General features: G+C 39.9%; 1 protein-coding gene across 1 annotated transcript in view; it reads right to left on the reverse strand.

Moving 5' to 3' along the window:
- LOC124775755 (putative SLC9B1-like protein SLC9B1P1) overlaps positions 1–22,799 on the reverse strand; it is a 134,969-nt gene that overhangs the window by 106,330 nt on the left and 5,840 nt on the right. Inside the window, exon 2 of the mRNA XM_047250584.1 lies at positions 8,403–8,541. Within this exon, the coding sequence (XP_047106540.1) occupies positions 8,403–8,508 (106 nt within the window). The 5' untranslated portion in view covers positions 8,509–8,541. The remainder of the gene's footprint in view (positions 1–8,402; positions 8,542–22,799) is intronic.

The raw sequence follows: 22,799 nt of genomic DNA on the forward strand, positions 1-22,799 counted from the left end.
GTCCTGGTTTACATATACAGAGTGTTCGGAAATTCTCGTTGTACATTTCTAGGACTTGCAGAGGGGAATGAGTAGATAATATTTTGAAAAGGAGTCCATGTCCGGAAATGTCATTCAACGACACCACAGAGCGTCAAAGCTATGGACACCGGCGCCATAAATATATGTATGCGTGATTTCGTGATGATGTTACAAACTTTCAAGAATGATGGAGAAGAATAACATTACCAATTTGAGTTAAGGGTCCCTGTACCGGAGCTGTAAGCGAAAACCGTGCTAATACCTCTGACAGTGGAATACATGCAACCGTATCGTTGTTGCTAAGACTTTAGGGTAGGCAAGTTCCACAGGTGATAGTATGGACCAAAATAAGAAAAATAGTCCAATAAACATGGGCTCTAAAATGCATACCTTAGGATCCATGAGCACTTGTTCAATAGAGGAGATATGTTTCACACTTGTGAAGATGAAGAACACCTCATAGCCCCTCAGGTATGCATTTTAGAGCCCATGTCTACTAGACATCCTTTCTTGCTTTGGTCCATACTCTCACCTCTGAAAGCTAAATTCCCTTCACCTCTATCAACAACAGTACAGTTACAAATATTTCACTGTCAAGGATATCAGAACGGTTTTCGCTCACAACTTTCGATTCGTTTGTTTCCGGTACAACGACGCTTACCTCAAGTTGATACTATTATCCTTCTCCATCATCCTTCAAAGTCTGTAACATCATTAAGGAATCACATTGTGTATACGCAAATTAACAGGCTTCGGTGCCTGTAACTTTGGCGCTCTGCAGCGTCGTTGGATGACGTTTCGGACATGGGTTTCTGTTCAAAATATTAAGTACTCACTCCCCCTACAAGTCCCGGGAGCTTGTAATGGGAATTTACGAACACCCTGAATAGCTTGAAGAATATTTTACGACAGAGTAACATGCGCCCAGTGCTTCGTTCTAATACACATGCATCAACACTCGATTTTTTCATCGCTGATACTCGAATTGTCAGCACTGACTGTATTCCTAAGGTGTGACTGATCGGAAATTCGCACTGTAAATTTCTAGGACTTGCAGAAGGGGAATAAGTAGATAATATTTTGAATAGGAATCCATGTCCGGAAACGTCATTCAGCACGCTACAGAGCAACTGAACCGGGTGACTGACTTGTTGGACTCCAGACGCCAAAGCCAATGGAATAGCTCACCATGTCACGTGGACTGGGAGATCATCGGACTTTGTACAGGCTGTAATAACAATCGGGCACAGGATTGGCAAAATGCGAGATATCAGCACATTTGATCGTGGCCAGATGGGAGTCCGGCATATGAGATACTCTATTTCCGATATTACTGAGTTACAGAGCTTTTTTGCGTGTTATCGACTCAAGTGAGGAAATATATTCCCACTAGTCCACTCAGCGGCTGACTATCAAGCATTGTCAAAGCGGGCAGAGCGACCACAATGCAGCTGTTAAATTGCTAGTTCCGTTCAGAGTAACAAGTGGTGAGCAGTCAAACCATACAGAAGAACGTTGTGAAAGTTACCTACAGATTGTGTTCATCGATTTGTTCAACTCCATTTCGTTGCAGATGAGCTGCACCTCCCAAGACAATGCTCCACCTTATTTCGTCAGAATGGCTTGAAGAACTTTACAAGGGGTTGAGGGTAGTTGTGTGTCTCCCCATGGACCTGACCTCATTCCTATTTAGGCAGTACTGTATAGGTGTTACAACTAATCCATTACGCATCGAGAATTGGATGGACGAGAGATGCTGTCTTGAACAACTTACGATAGAGATGTTGCTTTGCAGTAGATATAGAGCCTTACGAGAATGTCTCTCACACCACAGCGCTGCATGTTGTGATGTAAATATGTGAAAGACTAAAATTATCTATTTGATTGAGACTCGAATGGTTCAAATGGCTCTGAGCACTATGGGACGTAACATCTGTCATCAGTCCACTAGAACTTAAAACCTTCTTAAACCTAACTAACCTAAGGACATCAAACACATCAATGCCCGAGGCAGGTTTAGAACCTGCGACCGTAGCGGTCGCGCGGTTCCAGACAGAAGCGCCTAGAACCGCTCGGCCACAGCGGCCGGCGGACTCGAATGTAAAAATTTGTTTTTTCGAACTCTAGTTTCCCATCTGGGCTATCCGAAAGAGATCAATTGTTTCATTGTAGTTCTTCTGACTTTAGAGATAAACTGTGGTACAGCCCGGGCTTGTGACACACGTCAGAACACACAACTTGTGGCCCGAGGCAAGCAGAAGACGAGCACACACATGTAGTGTTACCAGAGGTGTACAAATTCTCCTTCAGCCTGCCTTCTCCTAACTCCACCGCAGCCATTAAAGCAACTCAACGTGCCGCAAAAAAGACACGAGGGTAGGGGCCTAATTGTGTACTGAGGCACAATAGTTAAAGCAGGGGTTTCCGCAAGCATGGCAAGCTTCACAGGACCCGTTGAGCGTGCTACACCTGACAACAAGTCGCGCTACTAATCTAACGTGACTAACCAGATATATGATAACGTAGGTAAGTTTCACTGTAACTCATTTATCATAACGGCGGGAGTAGCAAAATGAACAAAATAGATTGAGGAGAAATAAAGAACTAGAGAATATGTACCAGTCAGAAAACAGAGTCCAAGCCCATCAAAGGAAAAGCTGTCGTGACTTTATGAGGCAACTTCAAATGAATGGCAGTTGTATCCCGAAGTAAATTGTGTATAAAGTTACTAACCACTCATTGCGGAACCTCGAGTATCTTACGACATGTTTGGAAATTTGATCAGCAGTTTTGTTACTCGTGAAATATTTCGAAAGAGGGCAAAGGCTCTTAGTGGATGGCAAGTGTGTGGAAATGTGTGGTAAAGAATTGAAGTCATTTAGTTGTATATAGGCTTTCTCAATTTAGGACTAGCATTGATTGAAATACAATTGATAAATAATAAAATGGTTATTAAAAACCACAGTAGTGTGAAGAGGAATTAGTACGAGAGAAAAGTTTCTTCTTTCAGACATGTTTTTCTTACGTTAACATAATATGTAAAACGAACTTCGTGTTTGCTTAAATGCAATTTCGGGAATTAAGAATGAATTATTTTAGCAACTTGAAATGAATTCAGCAAACACGTAGTACACATCCTGAAACAAGTAATTAAAATTGGTGTAACTGGGATCATATTTGGCTGGAACACGCTAAGGTTACAGAAAACAGATTTCCAAGACCTTGCTTTCGCTTTCGTTGCAGTATAATATACGCTCCCAGATTCCTAGGTGCAAAGGATCTCGACTTTCAGAGACTGTTCTGCTTACTATAAAAAACATGTATTAGAGGTGATCTGACGACGCCTCGAATTGAGAACAACCAGTAATAGTCGAAAGAAGGGTAAAGTTGCAGAGAAAACTGTTCGTATCGAAATAAACAAATAAGCACGAAATACGTCGAAAAGATGAAAATGACAAATAATATCCACCATTTTCTGCCCTACAATGACACAAAATGATTACGTATTTATTAAGCCTCGTCTTGTGATACTCGGGTAAATAAAGACTTTTCATCAACTTCCGTATCCTATGTTAACACCGCAATGAAAGAGTACAGAATAAACTGCTACGTAGCCTAGCATAGCGGGAAGACGGGCATACAAGCAACATTCTCGTAGCCTGCTTGGGTTGGGCATAGCTTGGCTTGGATGGAAGTAAAGCAGCCTGCCCGTTCCACTGACAGCACGCAGCATCTTGGCTGTCTTGCAAACAAGCGAGCACGAGTAGGTTAAAAACGGAGTGTGTACACCTCTGAGAGTGACAGTAAACTCCACTACTGTCAAAGATAGTGGGATTCAGCAATCTGGGACAGCAGAGGTGAAATTACTAATCATAAGCTGATACAAGAGGAAAAGAAGTGCATTTAATATCTTGTTTACTGAAAAAGTAGCCGTAAGGAATTGTAAGAAAACAATAAGCTTCAACGATATTTGGTTCTAAGTTAGGCTTCGGATTGTTCAATAGTACGCACGACAGACTATAACGTGGCAATACTTTAATCAAAAACAGCTTATTAAAATGATCCTTTTGCAGGCACCCTTCGCAGTGTACAATCACCCCTCCCTCTCTCAGTTTCTCTGTGTTGCTGATGTAGTTAATTAACAATGCTCCAGAGACGGGTCAGAGATCGAATTACTGTTGTAACATCTTTGGGAGTCAGAGGTACAACTAGCAGAGTGAGATGCACGACCTTCGACCATAGATACTAATAGACTGGGTAAGCAGTGCAGCGGCTATACATCTGGCGTGGCTGCAACATAGAATCACGTGACTGTTGGCAGAACGTCGGCGGGAGTTCAAGGCAGCATTCTGATTCCTGATTTCACTTCCAGTATTTCTCAGTGGATTTCCTGCTAACTTCACCACATTAAATGTGGCTTATGTAAACACAGCTAGAAGTGATAAATTATTGCGTAACCACTGTACAAATTTAGTTTTACAGCCATTACTTCACAATGAACTTTGTGAACTGCTGAAACACTTTCGATGTTCGGCAATATATTCGCCGCGAATATTTCAGTGTTACCAATTATGAGATGCATTCTCTACTAACAATACGCGTTATGCACTGCATAAAATGTAAATATTGCGTGTGTGTGTTTTAGTGCCTTGCTTGAAGAAAGTGTTATAGACTTCATAAATCGGCATAAACAACGAAACCTGTAACGTAAACATACGTGTTCACATCGAATGTAACGAACTCAATTGTGTCGTTCACCCACAAAACGTAAAGCAGTTTCATTTGAAAGCTCTTTTTTTGGTTTAAACAGTTTGTTTCGTAGATGTATCAAATTAGATATCTACAAAATCAGTACCTACTTACATGAATACTTGTCCACAGATCATGAATACGATACTTCACAATGATGTGTCAGTTTAATGAAAGGTAGACCTATCACTACATGACAATTCTTCCAATCACTTATTTATACCTAAAAAATCGTCTACTGAGTAGGAGCTGTCATTCATAGATTCTTTTAGTTTGATTTTAAATGCTGGTTGGCTATCTGTCAGGCTTTTAATGCTTTTTGGTAAATGACCAAAGATTTTTGTAGCAGCATATTATTTATCCCATACATTACAGCTTATTATCTGGAAACTAACATAGGCCATACAACTACCTTTTTGCAAATGGTATTCAGTATTTGTTTCTGATATTCGTATGTTTTGTAACTGGGAAGTATAAAATAAAACTAAACCCTGATGAGAAATCAAACCCCTAACTTGTTTTTGCAAATTGTTCTTTAAAATAATACCAGCATAATTCACCCCTTTTTGTACCAAAGTCAGATTTAATCCAGGATAGTAAAAATCATCCTTTCTTCTTGTGTAGTAGCAATGCACATTGCCATTGCTTTTGGAGTGGGAAGGGTTATTGGTAATAAATATCTCTCTCTCTCTCTCACACACAAAATATATATATATATATATATATATATATATATATATATATATATATATATATATATAGGTGTGTATGTGCGGATGGATATGTGTGTGTGTGTGTGTGTGTGTGTGTGTGTGTGTGTGTGTGTGTGTGTGTGTGTGTGTGTGTATACCTGTCCTTTTTTCCCACCTAAGGTAAGTCTTTCCGCTCCCGGGATTGGAATGACTCCTTACCCTCTCCCTTAAAACCCACATCCTTTCGTCTTTTCCTCTCTTTCCCTCTTTCGTGACGAAGCAACCGTTGGTTGCGAAAGCTTGAATTTTGTGTGTATGTTTGTGTTTGTTTGTGTGTCTATCGACATGCCAGCGCTTTCGTTTGGTAAGTCACATCATCTTTCTTTATATATATATATATATATATATATATATTCTTCAAAGTGCTTCGAACAGATGCGTGTGTGCGCAGTAGGCTTGAAATCTTTTCGTTTCACTGCCTGTATCCACATCTGCCTGCGCCCTTCATCCTTTGGAAACCTATACGAAAGAGAAAAAGCAGCTTTGTAGCTTACCATTTCAAGAAATATATACGATTGCAATGTGCGCCTGGAAACACACACAGCACTTCAAACCGCCAATTTACGTAACTGTGGCGTTCTGGGTAAGGATATGATACACACAATAGTTTATCAGTATTCAAGAAATGCCGCTAAATTATACTAATAATACTTACACGTGAAATTTAATGTTACTTCCCTTCACAAAACGCTCGGTACAACCATAAGCACAACAGGATACCACCATTGTTTTGCCAATAGTCACGTGGTATAGCAGTAGAGATGTTGGTGCCACGAAATATACGTCATGACCAGTCTACCAATATCTATGGTCGAAGTGCACGACAGTAAAAGACGAAGGGAATTGTCATTATATCACAAACATGGAGCCGCAGTCCGCCACCTTAAGTAGCTCAAAACATTAGGTTCACCGCATTTACACCTACTTGCGTCGTTTTCAGGTGTGTTGATCGATCCGATCGTAATCTTAAGTTTAAAGGTACCACATTTCGTTCGTAAGTGGACACATTCAAGCAATATGTTCATTTGTATGTTTGATTATTCTTCAAAAACTGACAGAGTTACTGGCGAGAAATATTCCACGAAAAGAAACAAATAGGCTATTTGAAAATGATATCTGTTCCAGAAACGACACATTTTCAGCTGTCCCCATTGATGTATATCAACAATACTTGTCGGCAGCTAAGAGTTTCGATTTAATTATCATTTCAAATAGGCTATTGTTGGAAAGGTAGGCCTATGTGTTACACATGTAGGCTATCACTACCAAAAAATTACCTACGTACATGTTATAGCAAAATATCCATTTTACTGCCGGCCGGTGTGGCCGATAGTTTCTAGGCGCTTCAATCTGGAACCGCGCGACCGCTACGGTCGCAGGTTCGAATCCTGCCTCGGGCATGGATGTGTGTGATGTTAGTTAGGTTTAAATAGTTCTAAGTTCTATGGGACTGATGACCTCAGATGTTAAGTCTCATAGTGCTCAGAGCCATTTGGACCATATCCATTTTACTGGAACTAAGCGTCTGAGACCATCCCCGTAATCACATTTATAGTATTGCATAACGCTGGAACATGTTTTAAAAAAATTATATCTTTTCTTACCCTGTAACTTGCTATTATTGACCACACACTGAATGTCGCATCATAGGTAAGATTTCAAAGTGAAAAGGTATGTAAACTACAGTGAGACTTCTTGTATTTTTATTTTTTACTGACAATCTAATAAAATGAGAATTCTGCTCTGCGTGGAGGTATAGTTCTTTGCAGTTCTGTATCTTTGACATTTCAAGAATCGTTCACTTTGTTGACATCCACAAGATACGATAGCATGCCTTGCTTCTTTCCACATTGCACACGTTAATCGGCTAACAAAGAACACGTAGGTAAGATTTTTGTAAACATGAACATTAAAAATGCTGTGCATATGGACATAAAAAATGCTGTACGTACGATTTGAAACCTGAAAATGTAACGACAACAAGCAGTAGCAGCGAGGAATCAAGCAATGGTTTCGGAGTTCCACCTTTATTTGCTATCAGTACAAATACAAGTAGAATTAGATGGAATACGAAAGTTCTCTCTTTACATCATATCCTTCTCTTATTGGTTATTGGAAATTATCACCAATAACCAACTTACATTAACGAGGCCAAAAGTGTCATATTATTAAATACATATCCATGAAGAGACAAAACTTCAAAACTGCCATCCTCACACTATGTTATTCATGCAAGCACTGCAGTTTTCAGTGTTTAAAACAGCTGTTGCGTGCGCACGTCAGAAATAATGAACAAGAAGCAATCGTAGACAATAGTCTGCTATTTAAGATGGCGGCAGGCCGCGCCCCCTATCGTTTGAAAACAACGTACAGTGTAAGTCTAGAGTGCCATATCCCTTCTTGTTTTACCTCCATGGTGAGATGGTACTCTGGGGTACATGGAAAGCGTAATAGTGTTCCCTCCGAGTCAGCCGAATGTGACGTCGTTATTACGTGTAAACATTGTATTGAATACCACAGAAGCGATATATCGACTTTTGTGGTCATTCAAGACACGAAATGGCGGTAGCCATTCTAGCAGACGAATTAAAGGAGCAGCTCATTACTTCTTCAATAAGCACATAGAATACAATTATAAAAGTCTGAAACAGATGAGTGAGTCAAGGAATAAAACCAAGTCAGCCTGAAACTGCATTCCGGCGTCAGTTGTGTCGAGTAAATGCAGTTACCGATGAACTATCGATGCAGTCCTTATTATCTTTCTCACTCTTACACACAATCTCCTTTGCTAAAGTCTGGTAGTAGGAGTTGTGGGTGGGTGTTACAAAAACTCAAACAGTTTACAGAGTGGGCAAGAGAAGGAATGTGGTTCTTACTTACGTCTATTGTCCTCGCCGACGTCGGGGGGTGGTGCCATCGTCATCTTGAATTCTGGCTCGTTGTTGGCAGCTGCTGTCACATCAAATTCCTTTCTCTCCCCGAACATGTTGAATTTCCAGTCTTACCACTAGCTCTAGATCTGCAACAATAAAGTCACCTGCGAACAGAATGTCCAGTGTCATGTATGTGAAGTATTTTTGAATGATTTCGTGATGCCCTTAGCCACCGTTCTCTTTATTTAATGTAAGATTGTACGATTTCGGCCTTAGGCCATTTTCAAGTATCTAAAATGGAAGTATTATACCTATATTGAACACATTAGTGTCACTTGTGATTTTAACATAGTAACAAGTCATACCTCTAGAAGTACTAGTGGCATTATAACTTACTTTATCAACGATTTTTTATTGGTATATTATGCCATGTACGTTCTTTCTCCTATGTAATTGTCGCAAAATAAATTCGAAAAGGTTTTTCCCTATGTTGGGAGCACGCTACTTTCGAACAGGTGTTGTAAGGCTCTTATGTATAAGATCGATGTTTTTAACGTTCTTACACTAATAAGATTACTACTGTTTTAAAGAAATTTGTTAATTAAGCTACATATATATATCTTTCTTTTCAATTATATTTAATTATCGTTCATCATTGGTATAAATATGACTGTAGGTAATTTTTTAAAAATAACTTATAAATATTTGTTACAAAGATCTTATATACAGGGTGTTCATTTTAACTGAAGACATCGAAATATCGCGAAAACTACACATCGGATCATAAAAAGTCCGCTGTATGAACGGCCATACACACTTGTAAATGCCGGCCGCTGTGACCGAGCGGTTCTAGGCGCTTCAGCCCGGAACCGAGCTGCTGCTACGGTCGCAGGTTCGAATCCTGCCTCGGGCATGGATGTGTGACTGATGACCTCAGATGTTAAGTCCCATAGTGCTTAGAGCCATTTGAATCATCACTTGTAAATTGTAAACCCTAGTCTTCTGAAGCACCAAATCATCTTTAACGGAACGCAGGAGCGCTGCTGTCTTTGGTGGAGAGCAGTAGCACACAGATGACACTTACAGTCCATGAGAGATGCACAAAGCACCGCAGGCCTAGTAAAGCGGCCTAATAAAGCGGCGGTACAGAACACTGTGTTGACAAATGTGTGTTTGAATCCCTAAGGGGCCAAACTGCCTAGGTCATCGGTCCCTACTGTATTGACACTGGACTTTCTACGGTGTACGATAACGTCGGAATTTTTGCCTCTAATTCAACTTTCCGGGACTCAGTAATGAAAGAAGCAATTGCAATTCCGTTGGCGACGAATTTAATTAAGAGAGATAGCGTCTTCAGCTTGGACAAATCATGAAATCCGACACTTTCTGTAATAAACTCACAAAGACGTTACAAAGACTCAGCTCGCAGTGTTCATCGATATCACAATGTGGATCGACCGTGTCGCCATAGATCTAATTTCTTGCATATGTTGTACCTCCTTGCCACCGATCCACGTCTCTGGCGCCTATGTATCTGTGGTCGCACGCGCACTGGCGCGGTCCGCTGGTATCAAAGGACGGAACAAGTGCTCGGGTCACTCTGCTGATGGCTAGACGGTATACAGCCGGTATATCGCAAGAAGAAACGAAATTAATGCGGCTGCAAGGAAGAGTTACAACACCTCCGCGGTGTTTATTGCCCGCACACCTACCCATCGTTTGGAAAACAGACGTGCAAGTGGACGGTGAATGTTGCGGACACAGAAGAAGAAATTGAAATGATCCTGATTTAAGAAGCCTGTAAGAGAAAAGTTGAGGCTGATTTTGCCGAGTATTTTCCAGAGAAAGTTCGCTCTCTTTGGTTCTTTTACAAGGTTGTGAACACCCTTATGTCTGATGGCAGCGTACAGACCGGCAAAAGGAAACGAAGGAGAAGCTAATGAAATAACTATACTGGCGGCAGTGCACAACAGCCCATGATGTAGGTGGTATTGTCACCGTACTGCATCGTCGTAAGTATCATCCATACCACGTGTCACTGCATCAAGAACTTAATGGCGCAGATTTTCCTTCGGATAGTGTTTTGTGAATGGGCACGTCAACAAGTGCAAACAACCCCAACGTTCTTTGCTGATGTACTATTTTCCGATGAGTCTACATTCGCAAACCTTGGTAGCGTTAACCAGCATAACATGAATTACTGGAATGTGGACAATCTCCACTTGCTATGGCAAGTTGACCACAACGTCCTCGGACGGTTATCGTATGATACGTCGTCATAGCGAACAAACTCATTGGTCCATATTTATCGACGACACTTTGAATAGATACAAATATCTAACGAACGGTACTACTGCAGGATGTTGCCCTGCACGTTCGACGACGTATGTGGTTTCAGCATGACAGTTGCCCAGCGCATTAGGCAATTGAAGCAAGGGAGGTAAGGACCGTGTTTACACTGGTCGGTGGATCGGCAGAGGTGCCCTTGGTAATTGACCCGCTAGGTCACCGGATTTGCCGTCGTCGGGTTTCTTTCTGTGGATACTTAAAAGATAAGTTGTACCAGCAAGTGCCAACAGGCTGTGAAGATATGGTCGACCGCATCAGAAACGCCGCAGACATGCTTCTATCATTTGTAAATCGGATCATAAAGTGTTTTGAAGTTCGTGGTGCTACGTTTGAACACATACTCTAATTGGAAAAGTAGAGTATTGTTCGCCTTGAGCCTCGGCCACAGTGGCGCGTCGAGTAATCCCCTCTCCGATATGTCGGAGTATTACAGTGTAGGGTTTTCCAATTAGAAGTTTTAAAGTACTGGCCTGTCCTACCCTCGCCGCATGGAAGTGGTGTCCAACGCGCCATTGAATATTCAAGGGCCACTGAGAGAATGTCGTAAATCACGATTGTGTACTCATTTCTATTCCCCCGATTACATTACCATCTGTGGCAAAACGAAGAAAATGCTTCAGACAAAATGTATGTAGATTTTACCGTAGAATCGTAATCTGCAATGAAAAACGGGAGTTCCCAATGAAGATTTCAAAGCTGCCCTCACGCCACCCACGCACGGGTTGGGATTGGGGGGGGGGGGAGGCGGGGTTTAGATTAGATTAGTTTTTCGTTCCATAGATCCGTGTTGAGGAGATCTTCGTGGATGTGGAACATGTCAATTTTTTTATGCTGAAATAACAGTACTAATAGTATGAATATATACAATACATTTTAAGCAGAAATAACAATGCTAATAGTATGAATACTCACAATACTTTTTTAAGCTGAAATAGCAATACTAATAGTACGAATCCATACAATACATCACTTGTTTCTATTAAAAAATTCGTCAATGGAGTTGAAGGAGTTGGCCACTAGTAAGTCTTTCAGGCTCCTTTTAAACTGATCTTTATTTATAACTAAATTTTTTGTGTTTGCTGGCAAATTATTGAAGATGAGTGTTCCTGAGTAGTGGACCCCTTTTTGAACTAAAGTAAGTGCTTTTAAGTCCTTGTGCAGATCATTTTTGTTCCTGGTATTGTATGTATGAACTGAGCTGTTTGTTGGAAAAAGAGATATATTATTTAGGACAAATTTCATCAAGGAGTAAATATACTGAGAGGCAGTAGTTAGTATACCCAGTTCTTTGAAGAGGTTTCTACAGGACGTCCGTGAATTTACTCCACAAATAATACGTATTACACGCTTTTGGACTCTGAAAGCTTTTGTTTGACTTGAAGAGTTACCCCAAAATATTATACCATATGACGTTATGGAATGAAAGTAGGCAAAGTATGCAAGCTTTTTCATTTTTATGTCGCCTGTGTCTGCTAACACTCGAATTGCAAATACAGATTTGTTAAGGCGTTTCTGCAGTTCTGTGGTGTGCTCCTCCCAACTGAATTTATTATCAAGTTGTAATCCCAGGAATTTAAGACTGTCAACCTCTTCTATCTGCTCTTCTTCATACTTTATGCATATGCTGGGTGGAAAAAAATATCATTAGCAGATCTTTCTAGAACTACACTCGACATACTGTTTGTTTCAATACTTGTCTCATCTGCAAAAAAAACGAACTCTGATTCTGGCAGTGTAACTGATGAGAGATCATTAATGTACACAAGAAAAAGCAATGGCCCTGAGATGGATCCTTGTGGGACATCACATGTAATTTCTTCCCATTCTGATGGCGACTGATGAGTTAATTCACTAGTCCCTTGTACTGACACCCTTTGTTTCCTGTTATCGAGGTATGACTTGAACCATTTTGCAGCGCTGCCAGTTGACACCATAGAATTCTAATTTATTTAAAAGGATGTTGAGGTTCACACAATCGAGTGCCTTTGACAAATCACATAAAATACCTGCTGCTTGTAACTTGTTATTGAATGAATTAAGTACATTTTCACTGTAGGTGTAAATAGCCTTTTCGATATCAGAACCCTTCAGAAATCCAAACTGTGTTCTTGATAATATGTTATTTGTGGTCAGATGGTTGAGAAGCTGCCTGTACATTACTTTTTCTAAAATTTTTGAGAATGCTGTCAAAAGTGAAATCAGTCTGTAGTTTGATGGTATCTCTTTATCCCCTTTCTGCATATTTTAACCAGTCAGGAAATGTCCCAGTTATAATTGACTGGTTACACAAGTAACTTAGAATTGTGCTAAACTCACAAGAACATGCCTTAATTAACTTTGTTGATATTTTATCGTAAGCACTAGAATCCTTTGTTTTTAAAGATTTTATTATGGAAGTTATTTCTTTTGGTGAAGTGAGTGACATATTCATGTACCTGAAGCTATTTATAAAGGCTAGTAACGGATATAAAGTCGAGTGTAGTATCACTGGGCGTCTCTCTCCGAGATATTTCAATGTCTTTAGTTAAAAGTAACAACATGTATAAAATCGATCACAGTACTTCAATGAAACAGTATTGGAAACCACAAGACTCGAACTACTTTATATTAGCGTGATCTTCCGCATTACAGTAATATTTATCACCGAATGCAGCGACAGTTATAGATTCTATGGTTCTGTGACGCTTCGTCGTAGAATTGGTAAAAAGTTGTTTAGGAATTTTTCATTATGCAGGTGTTTTGTTTATTTAAAACTATGTCTGACTGGTCTTATAGGTCGATGTGAATATCAGTTTCTTTCATTACGTCCATAATTTTTCCTTCCTGAATATGTAACATTTGAAGTGATTCATCTATATTAGGTATTTTGTAGTTGGTATCTTTGAAGTAGGCAGTAAAGTTGGATGGATTACTGTCGCTTATTGTTGTATGTTCTTTAAATCGTATGCTAACTTTCCTTCCTGTAGGGAGAATACAAAATTTTGCGAATTCTTAACAGTTAATTGCGAAAACAGTGTTCCGTGGTATAAGTCTCAATAATCGTTGTAGATTGTTAAGTACTCCTGTATCTAGCGTCTAATTTCGTACTCTTGAAACATCGAATAAATTTGTCGGAAACAATACCCAGCTATGTCCACACAAAATATTATTTCACAGGTACCCTCACTGCCTTCCATCAGAGGACATTTAAATATAAATCTGGCGGAGGGATTCTGAAAATTTGTCTCTGTTAAAAACATTTCTACCATTCTTTTCTATTTGAGATAATCGTAACTAAGATGATATTGCATATGTGAATCACTTAGTGATTGCCACTACTCATCTGGTAATCAGAAGATGACATGGTAATAATCAACAACAAATCGATGTCTCTATCGTAAATTGTGAAAACTCGAATCTCATGAGTAACGTAACCACGTACAGTTGTTATACAATAAAAGACTTCTGCAGCTACTGTACCAAGGGGTCCCTTCTACAACTTAATGAATAATTCGTCTGAAGGTAGCTTTCTCATTTAGCGTAAGTGAACATACACAAACATCGATGTCTACTTATTGAGTTGAGAGTAAAGCGACACACCTAGGAATTTTTTTTTCTAGTAAGTGGAATGAATTAAGGTCTCAGTTCGCGTGAAGGGCCATTATTGATAATTTTTTTCATCGAATATACTATTTCTGATCCAAATTTTCGAAAAGCACTTAATGTTGGGTGTAAGTTAACAAAGATAAAAAAAGTCAGTCATCAGCTGCGCTTTTTAATCTTCGTTGAAATATATTTCAGTTGCTGAACTGCAGCTATGAACAAGATTGTTGGATATAAGTGTTTCTGAAATGAGGTAAATGCAAGTAATGTAACAGATGGAGGTGGTGCAGTAGTTAGCACAGTGGGGAGTGGACTCGCATTCGGGAGGGCGATGGCTCAAAGCGGCGGGTAGCCATCCTGATTTACAGGGGGTGGACAAAAATATGAAAACACCAAAAACACAATACATTACCATAACTAAGATAGCGTAGATAAACCGTTGGCATTCAATACGGCCTCCAGTCGTCTCGGAGTGGATAAATACAGAACCTGTCTAGTTTTCAAGGGAATCTCATATCCTTCTCCTGCAAAATAGTGGGAAATTCAGATAACGATAATGGAGGTGCACAGAAACAAAGTGGACCACATAGCCACAATAATATTAAGACCTGGTGACTGTGTTGGCCAGGAGAGATCCTGGTGCTCACAAAACCAGTCCTGGAGGACGCGAGCTGTGTGAAGAGGTGTCCTGTCCTCTTGGAGCACACCGTCATCACTGGGGAGAAAAACATTGCATCACGGGATGAACCTCACCAGCCAAAACGGTTACATTATCCATGGTAGTAATGCGACTTTGCAGAGCAACCATGGAGCAAATGGAATAGTATGATATGGTTGTCTAAATTATCACCGAGCCTTTGCCGTGTTTGATTCTCGGGACGCAAACGGCCAGAAGTTAGAAACAGAGTGGAACAACACTCATCCCACCAAACGACATCCTCCCAAGTTTTATGGCTTCAGCACCACGGTTTCCTATTATGGGCATTTGCACCACTAACTGTGGTTCTGGAATTCCAGCTCATTCTGAAATTCCCTGCTTACGGAGCTCCATCCGTGTTGTCTTGGTGCTGACAGTACGCGCGAGTGTGGCATTCAGTTCTGCAGTGACTTTTGGTGCTGTACTTCTCCTGTTTTTCGTCACAGTCCTCTTCAATTACTGTCCGTCACGATCAGTCAACAAATGCTTACATCCGCGCTTTTAGTGCCTGACGCTTTTCCGCTTTCCCTGTAAGCATTATAAATCTTCGATTTGGTGTCTATTGAAACATCAAATACTTCTGCTCCCTTGGTCACCATACAGTTTTCCAGTGTCCGTACTCACTTAGCTCCGACATAATGCAGTCACATCACAGAACACAGTGCTGACCACGACTGACACGTACTGAGGACGCTGCACAGGTGCCGTTCGTGATCATATGCAACAGCGCAACCTGCAGACATGGCTAGTATCTGCATTTGTGTTCAAGACAATGACTTAAGAAACGAAATCTTGACCCTCGCTTGAAAAATTCCGGATCCCTGTGTAACAGTAATAATGAAAGGAAGGAAGATCAGAATTTAACGGCCCGTCGACAACAAGGTCATTAGTAATGGAGCACCAGTTCGGGTAGGGCAAGAAGGGAAACGGCATCGGCTGTGTCCTTTCAGGGGAACCACCCCTGCATTGCTTTAAGCGATTTAGGGAAATCAAGAGTGCTGGATCGGTATGTGAACTACGGACCAACAGAATGTCGTTGTCTTACCAGTGTCTCAGTGTGAAAAATAAAGGGTCGTGGAATATTCTACAAAATTACGTGATATTTCGGCTGAATTATCCAACCATCTATGCCGTAATATTGACGGTGCAGCGCTCCCGCCTGCTCACTGAAACACATCGTTTGCGCTATTGGGCATCTAGACACAGACCATAACAGCCGCAGAAATGTCACTTAGACGACAAAGATGAAAACCAGTAGCATATCCTTTGTAACAGATATCGTATCACATGTTCTAGTTTATAAACACTAGGTATTAACGAGAGGCGCATTGCACCATTATCGACAAGAAATGACTATTTCAAATGCCAGATTACTCATTTTAGCCAAGTTAAAACCTCCGTCGCGTGTAAGTAAAACTTTCGTCAAACGGACTTCAATGGCTTCCGTAATCTAAGAGACCCGGAAGGATGGTGGAAGTTATTATCTGGACTTTTTATAATCCATGGAGTGTCATTTTGTGGTATTCTTGTCATCCATCCAAGGGATTTGTCTGTGTAGATCATGATACCCCCTTACTAAACGGCTTTATGCGCACCTGGTTTGAATCAAACTTAACAAACACAATACGAAAGGTTGTGCTGAATGATTCATACAATGTCGGAAAGGTAGAAAATTTTAGTGACTGGGAAATAATCACAAAGGGAGTCCCATAGGGCTCAATTTTAGGTCAATTCCTATTCCATATATATGTGAATAACCTTCCACTTAACAATCAACAAGCAAAATTGGTACTTTTTGCAGACAATCCTGGTGTGTGAAAACACACTTGACCTCTTAGCAACAAATAATCCTGAGTTAATAACGAGCATCAAAACTGATTCGGGGATTAGTGAACACAGAGTTGTAGGGAGATCGAATGTTGTAATGCCCAAATCCTCGAAAAATAAGCGAAAAACATACCTAGTCAGAAAAGCAGATAAAGTTCACTCGACGCCTTCCTAAGAGACAATCTCCACTCATTCCAAATTAATAATATAAGTGTAGACCAGAAGTGGCATAAATTCAAAGAAATAGTATCGGCAGCAATTGAGAGATTTATACCAAATAAATTAACAAACGACGGAGCTGATCCTTCTTGGTACACAAAACGTGTTATAACACTGTTGCAGAAACAACGAAACAAACATGCCAAATTTAAACAGATGCAAAATCCCCAAGATTGGCGATCTTTTACAGAAGCTCGAAATTTAGCGCGGACTTCAGTGCGGGATGCATATAACAGTTTCCACAACGAGACTTTATCTCGAAACCTGACAGAAAATCCAAAGAGATTCTGGTCGTATGTGAAGTATGTTAGCGGCAAGAAACAATCAATGCCTTCTCTGCACGGTAGATACTATCGAAGACAGTGCTGCCAAAGCAGAGTTACTAAACACAGCCTTGCAAAATGCCTTCACAAAAGAAAACGAAGTAAATATTATAGAATTCGAGTCCAGAACAGCTGCCAACACGAGTAACATAGAAGTAAATATCCTCGGAGTAGTGAAGCAGTTTAAATCAGTTAATAAAAGCAAGTCTTCTGGTCCAGACTGTATACCAATTAGGTTCCTTTCGGAGTATGCTGATACAATAGCTCCATACTTAACAATCATATACAACCGTTCGCTCGACGAAACATCCGTACCCAACGACTGGAAAGTTACACAGGTCACACCAATATTGAAGAAAGGTAAATTGCAGGCCCATATCTTCAACGTCGATATGAAGCAGGATTTTAGAACATATATTGTGTTCGAACGTTATGAATTACCTCGAAGAAAACGGTCTATTGACACACAGTCAACATGGGTTTAGAAAACATCAATCCTGTGAAAAACAACTAGCTCTTTATTCACATGAAGTGTTGAGTGCTATTGACAAGGGATTTCAGATTTTTGGATTTCCGGAAGGCTTTTGACACTGTACCACACAAGCGGCTCGTAGTGAAATTGCGTGCTTATGAAATATCGTCTCAGTCATGTGACTGGATTTGGGATTTCCTGTCAGAGAGGTCACAGTTCGTAGTAACTGACGGAAAGTCACCGAGTAAAACAGAAGTGATTTCTGGCGTTCCCCAAGGTAGTGTTAAAGGCCCTTTGCTGTTCCTCATCTATATAAACGATTTGGGAAACTATCTTAGCAGCCGTCTTCGATTGTTTGCAGATGACGCTGTCGTTTATCGACTAATAAAGTCATCAGAATATCAAAACGAACTGCAAAACGATTTAGAAAAGATATCTGAATGGTGTGAAAAGTGGCAGTTGGCCCTAAGCAACGAAAAGTGTGAGGTCATCCACATGAGTGCTGAAAGGAACTCGTTAAACTTCGGTTACATGATAAATCAGTCTAATCCAAAAGCCGTAAATTCAACTAAATACCTAGGTATTACAATTTCGAACCGTTTAAATTGGAAGGAACGCATAGAAAATGTTGTGGAGAAGGCTAACCAAAAGCTGCGTTTTATTGGCAGGACACCTAGAAAATGTAACAGACCTACTAAGAAGACTGCCTACGCTACGCTTGTCCGTCCTCTTTTAGAATACTGCTGCGCGATGTGGGATCCTAACCAGATAGGATTCACGGAGTACACCGAAAAAGTTCAAAGAAAGGCAGCACGTTTTGTATTATCGCGAAATATGGGAGAGAGTGTCACAGAAATGATACAGGATTTGGGCTGGAAATCATTAAAAGAAAGGCGTTTTTCGTTGCGACGGAATCTTCTCACGAAATTCCAATCACCAACTTTCTCCTCCGGATGAGAAAATATTTTGTTGACACCGACCTACATAGGGACGAACGATCACCACGAGAAAATAAGGAAAATCAGAGCTCCTACGGAAAGATATAGGTGTTCATTCTTTCCGCGCGCTATACGAGATTGGAATAATAGAGAATTGTGAAGGTGGTTCGATGAACCCTCTGCCATGCATTTGAATGTGATTTTCAGAGTATCCATGTAGATTTAGATGTAGATGTAGATGTAGAGTCCTATCATAAACGCGATTAGAAAGAAAGCAAATGATAATTTCCAAAGAATTATTAATTGATTCTCTGAAAATGGAATCTCCCCGAATTTTGAAAAAAAAAAGAAAAACTGAATTCAGTTCTGTACAACAGAAAGAGTAATATCAACAACTGATGTAGCACATGAATAGCAGTCATTAAATAGGGTACAGTGCTCCTCATTTTTGGGTGTACATATTGATGAATACTTGAACTGGGAGAAGCGTATTACTGTGCTTCTCGAACAATTAAGTTCAGATACTTTTTCTCTTCGTACAATTGCTAGTCTTAGAAACAAACGTATCAATCTCCTGACATATTACACGTATTTCCACTCAAAAATGTCGGACTTAACAATTTTCTGGGATAACTTGTTTCTTAGAAAGAAAGTACTGATTACACAAAACCGAGCCGTAAGAATAAATGTGGTGCTCAGCCACGGACGTCATGGAGACACCTCTTCAAGAAGCTAGGAGTTTTAACTGCGCCGTCACAATACATATATTCGCTAATGAAAGTCGTCATAAATAATCCATCACAATTTGAGAAGAAGAGTGATATATATACCTACAACACTAGAGGGTAAAAATGACCTTTATCACCCATTTTTAAAGGTGTCAATGGCTCAGAAAGGAATTCAGTATGCAGCAACAATAATTTTTTATCATTTTCCTAACAACATGAATGTCTGACAGGTAGCGAAGCATGTTTCAAATCTAATTTAAAATAATTTATCCAAGACAACCTCTTTTATATTCCACTGATGTATTTCTACTTAAAAATTTGAAGCCAGTAAAAAAGAAATAGTGTATTTATATGACTAGGACTAAAAATAACAATGTGTTTCTTAATGTTGACACAAACTATGTATAGAGATCCTGCAGAGTGATCCGTTCCACATCACTTCGATAAAAGAATCGTTCAGACGAACATGTAACTGACTAACTACCTAACATGCCTCAGTGCATTTCTCGGCCACCCTGTAGTCAATCTGTATCAGACGGTTGCAGTGTCGATGTTCACGCTTGAATAGTTCGTAATGTTTTATCCCGTTTATTTTTACGGATACGACGGAAACTTATGTTGACGGTGTCATGTCTGCGTGGAATTTGGCAGGCGCCTCTTTGAACAACTGTTGCAAATATGACACCTCTTGGAAAGTTATAAAAACAACTTTACTCAGATTTTTGCGCTTTCAACAGACATGTTCCAGAGGATGTAGTATCCCATCAGACGTGAGGTTGTATCCTGCCAGCTGCGATTCGTTGCCACACAACAACGTTCTATGCAAGTGTATTTCACTTAGCGACAACAATAAAGCCGTTATTCTGTACAACCCGTACTTGTGGGCCTTTTCAGGCATCGTGATACAGACTCGTCGGTGTGTTTTTTCTGTTAACGGGCTGTTCTTGAATATGATCGCTTTTCATCCAAGTTAATTACGTAATTTAATGTAGCGCACAAGTCTTAGTTCGTAGATAAGTTTTCTATATTTCACTGAATTCCTCTCACACGATCACAGCCTATATAAGAAGCAGTAGTATAAGCAGCATCTCGTATTCTTCAGCCTCTTATCTCACAACGCACAGTTCGAGTTTCAGAGTAACTTCTCTGTTAGTATTGCCCGCTGTAAGACTCTTTCCTGACAATTTGTCTCTGAATATCTCATGAACACGTTGTCACTTAATTCTTTTTTAGAGTCTGATGGGACTTCACCTCAGATCTTCCTCTTACGTAGTGAGGTAGCTCGTATGTTGTGTAACATCGTGGGTGACATAAGCGTGCACAAATATTTGTTGGAGACACGGTCTCTACTGGAAACCACGTCGGGATCCTCTTCTCTTGTTAAAAGAAACAGGATTGTGTTAATTGCAGGATAAACACGGAAAGTCTCGTTTCTACATTACTAATTTGAATATGTGCTATGCGCGTTCAATCCCTGACGTCCAATTTCTCTTTGAAAAACCATTGAGCAAACGTTCATAAGTTACCTAGCATTTTGTCTGCCGTTATCACTTGCATTTTGTGAAACATGTTGTATACAAATTGTTTAAAGCAGTACTTAAAAGAATGTTGCTCTATAATAGTGAGTGGAAATTCTCGGATTCTCAGATCATTTTTGTGGAGAGCATTACAGTTTAAAGTTAAATCATCGTGGGTGACTCAGTTGTTAAATTATCACGGATAAATCAATTCACCTTCCTTTGAACTTCATAGTCTTTCTGAGAAAGACTTTCATAGTCGTTCTACCTTGCACCGGGTCCAGGTACTCCACTTCTCCACCCCTTCCTGTCTTCTGCGTTTCAAACTATTTTTGTATAATTTGATAGTAACATATTACTCTTTCGTAGTAAGATTGCTAGTTGAAAACAAATTTTATGTGTCATATGTTATTCACCACTACAAATTCCTTCCAATGTGCTGACTGAGAGATAAGCTCATGCCTTTAAGATTCATCGAACAGAGAAAAAATATTAACATTTGTAAATTTGATAACGGAAGCAAAGCTGAAAAAAGATCAAGACACGTTCATAGGATTTGTCAACATGGAAGAAAATGTTGGACAATGTAAAATGGTGTATAATGTACGAAATTTCGCGAAAAATCGGAGTACGCTATAGGGAAAGACAGGTAAGATACAATAAGCACAAGAACCATAAGGGAACAATGAGATTGGAAGACCAAGAACGAAGTACTCGGATTAAAAAGGGTGTAAAACATGGATGCAGTCTTTCGGCTCTACTGTCCAATCGATATATCGAAGAAGCAATGGTGAATATAAAAGAGAGGTTAAACAGCGGGATTACAATTCAGCATGAAAGGATATCAGTGATAAGATTTACTGATGACATTATTTTCCACAGTGAAGTTGAAGAAAAATTGTATGGAATGAACAGCCTAATGAGTACGGAATATGAACTAAGAATAAACCGAAGGAAGTGGAAAGTAATTAGAAGAAGTAGTGAGAAGCTTAACATCAAAACTGGTGATCACAACGTAGATGGGTTTCTGATACCTTGGAAACGAAATAATCTATGGCAGACAATGCAGAGAGGACATATAAAGAGACTAGCAAAGGCAACAAGGAAATTCTTGACCAAGAGAAGTCTACTGATATAAAACATAGGCCTTAATATGACGAAGAAAGTTCTGAGAATAAGTGGGTTCTCTGTAGAACGGGCGAGGAAAGGAATATATGGAAAACACTGACAAGAAGAAGGGAAACGAAGACAGGTCACGAGTAAGAACTGTAGAGGAAAATAGAGACTGGAAGACATACAACAAAGAACTGAGGATGTAGGTTGGAAGTGATACTCTGAGATGAAGGGGAGAGGAGAAAATCGTGGAAGCACTCAAAAATCTGGAAAATTGCACAAAAGATAAAGAAAATAAAATTACTTTGGAGTTACTTTAACACGGCAGAAAAAGGAAAGCCAAAACATTCAGAATATCGGCTACGAAATTGGAACACGAGGGAATAACACAAATAACGTTCTACGTTGAATTTCAAAACGCTCTCCATTCATTACAACGGACAATGAATAGTCGATTAGGCCATGGGAATGTATAGCATGCACTGTGTAAGGATTCAATACAGATTTGCTACTGTGTTGTACTGCAAAACATACGAATGTGCTCATACGAATTTGAATCACAATCTAATCTGCATCTATACTCCTGAAGGTACTACTGGCACTGGCATAATTTCCCACCTTTCCTGTTTCACTCCCGAA

The sequence above is a fragment of the Schistocerca piceifrons genome, chromosome 2 (assembly GCF_021461385.2).
Source record: "Schistocerca piceifrons isolate TAMUIC-IGC-003096 chromosome 2, iqSchPice1.1, whole genome shotgun sequence".
Classification (NCBI taxonomy): Eukaryota; Metazoa; Arthropoda; class Insecta; order Orthoptera; family Acrididae; genus Schistocerca; species Schistocerca piceifrons.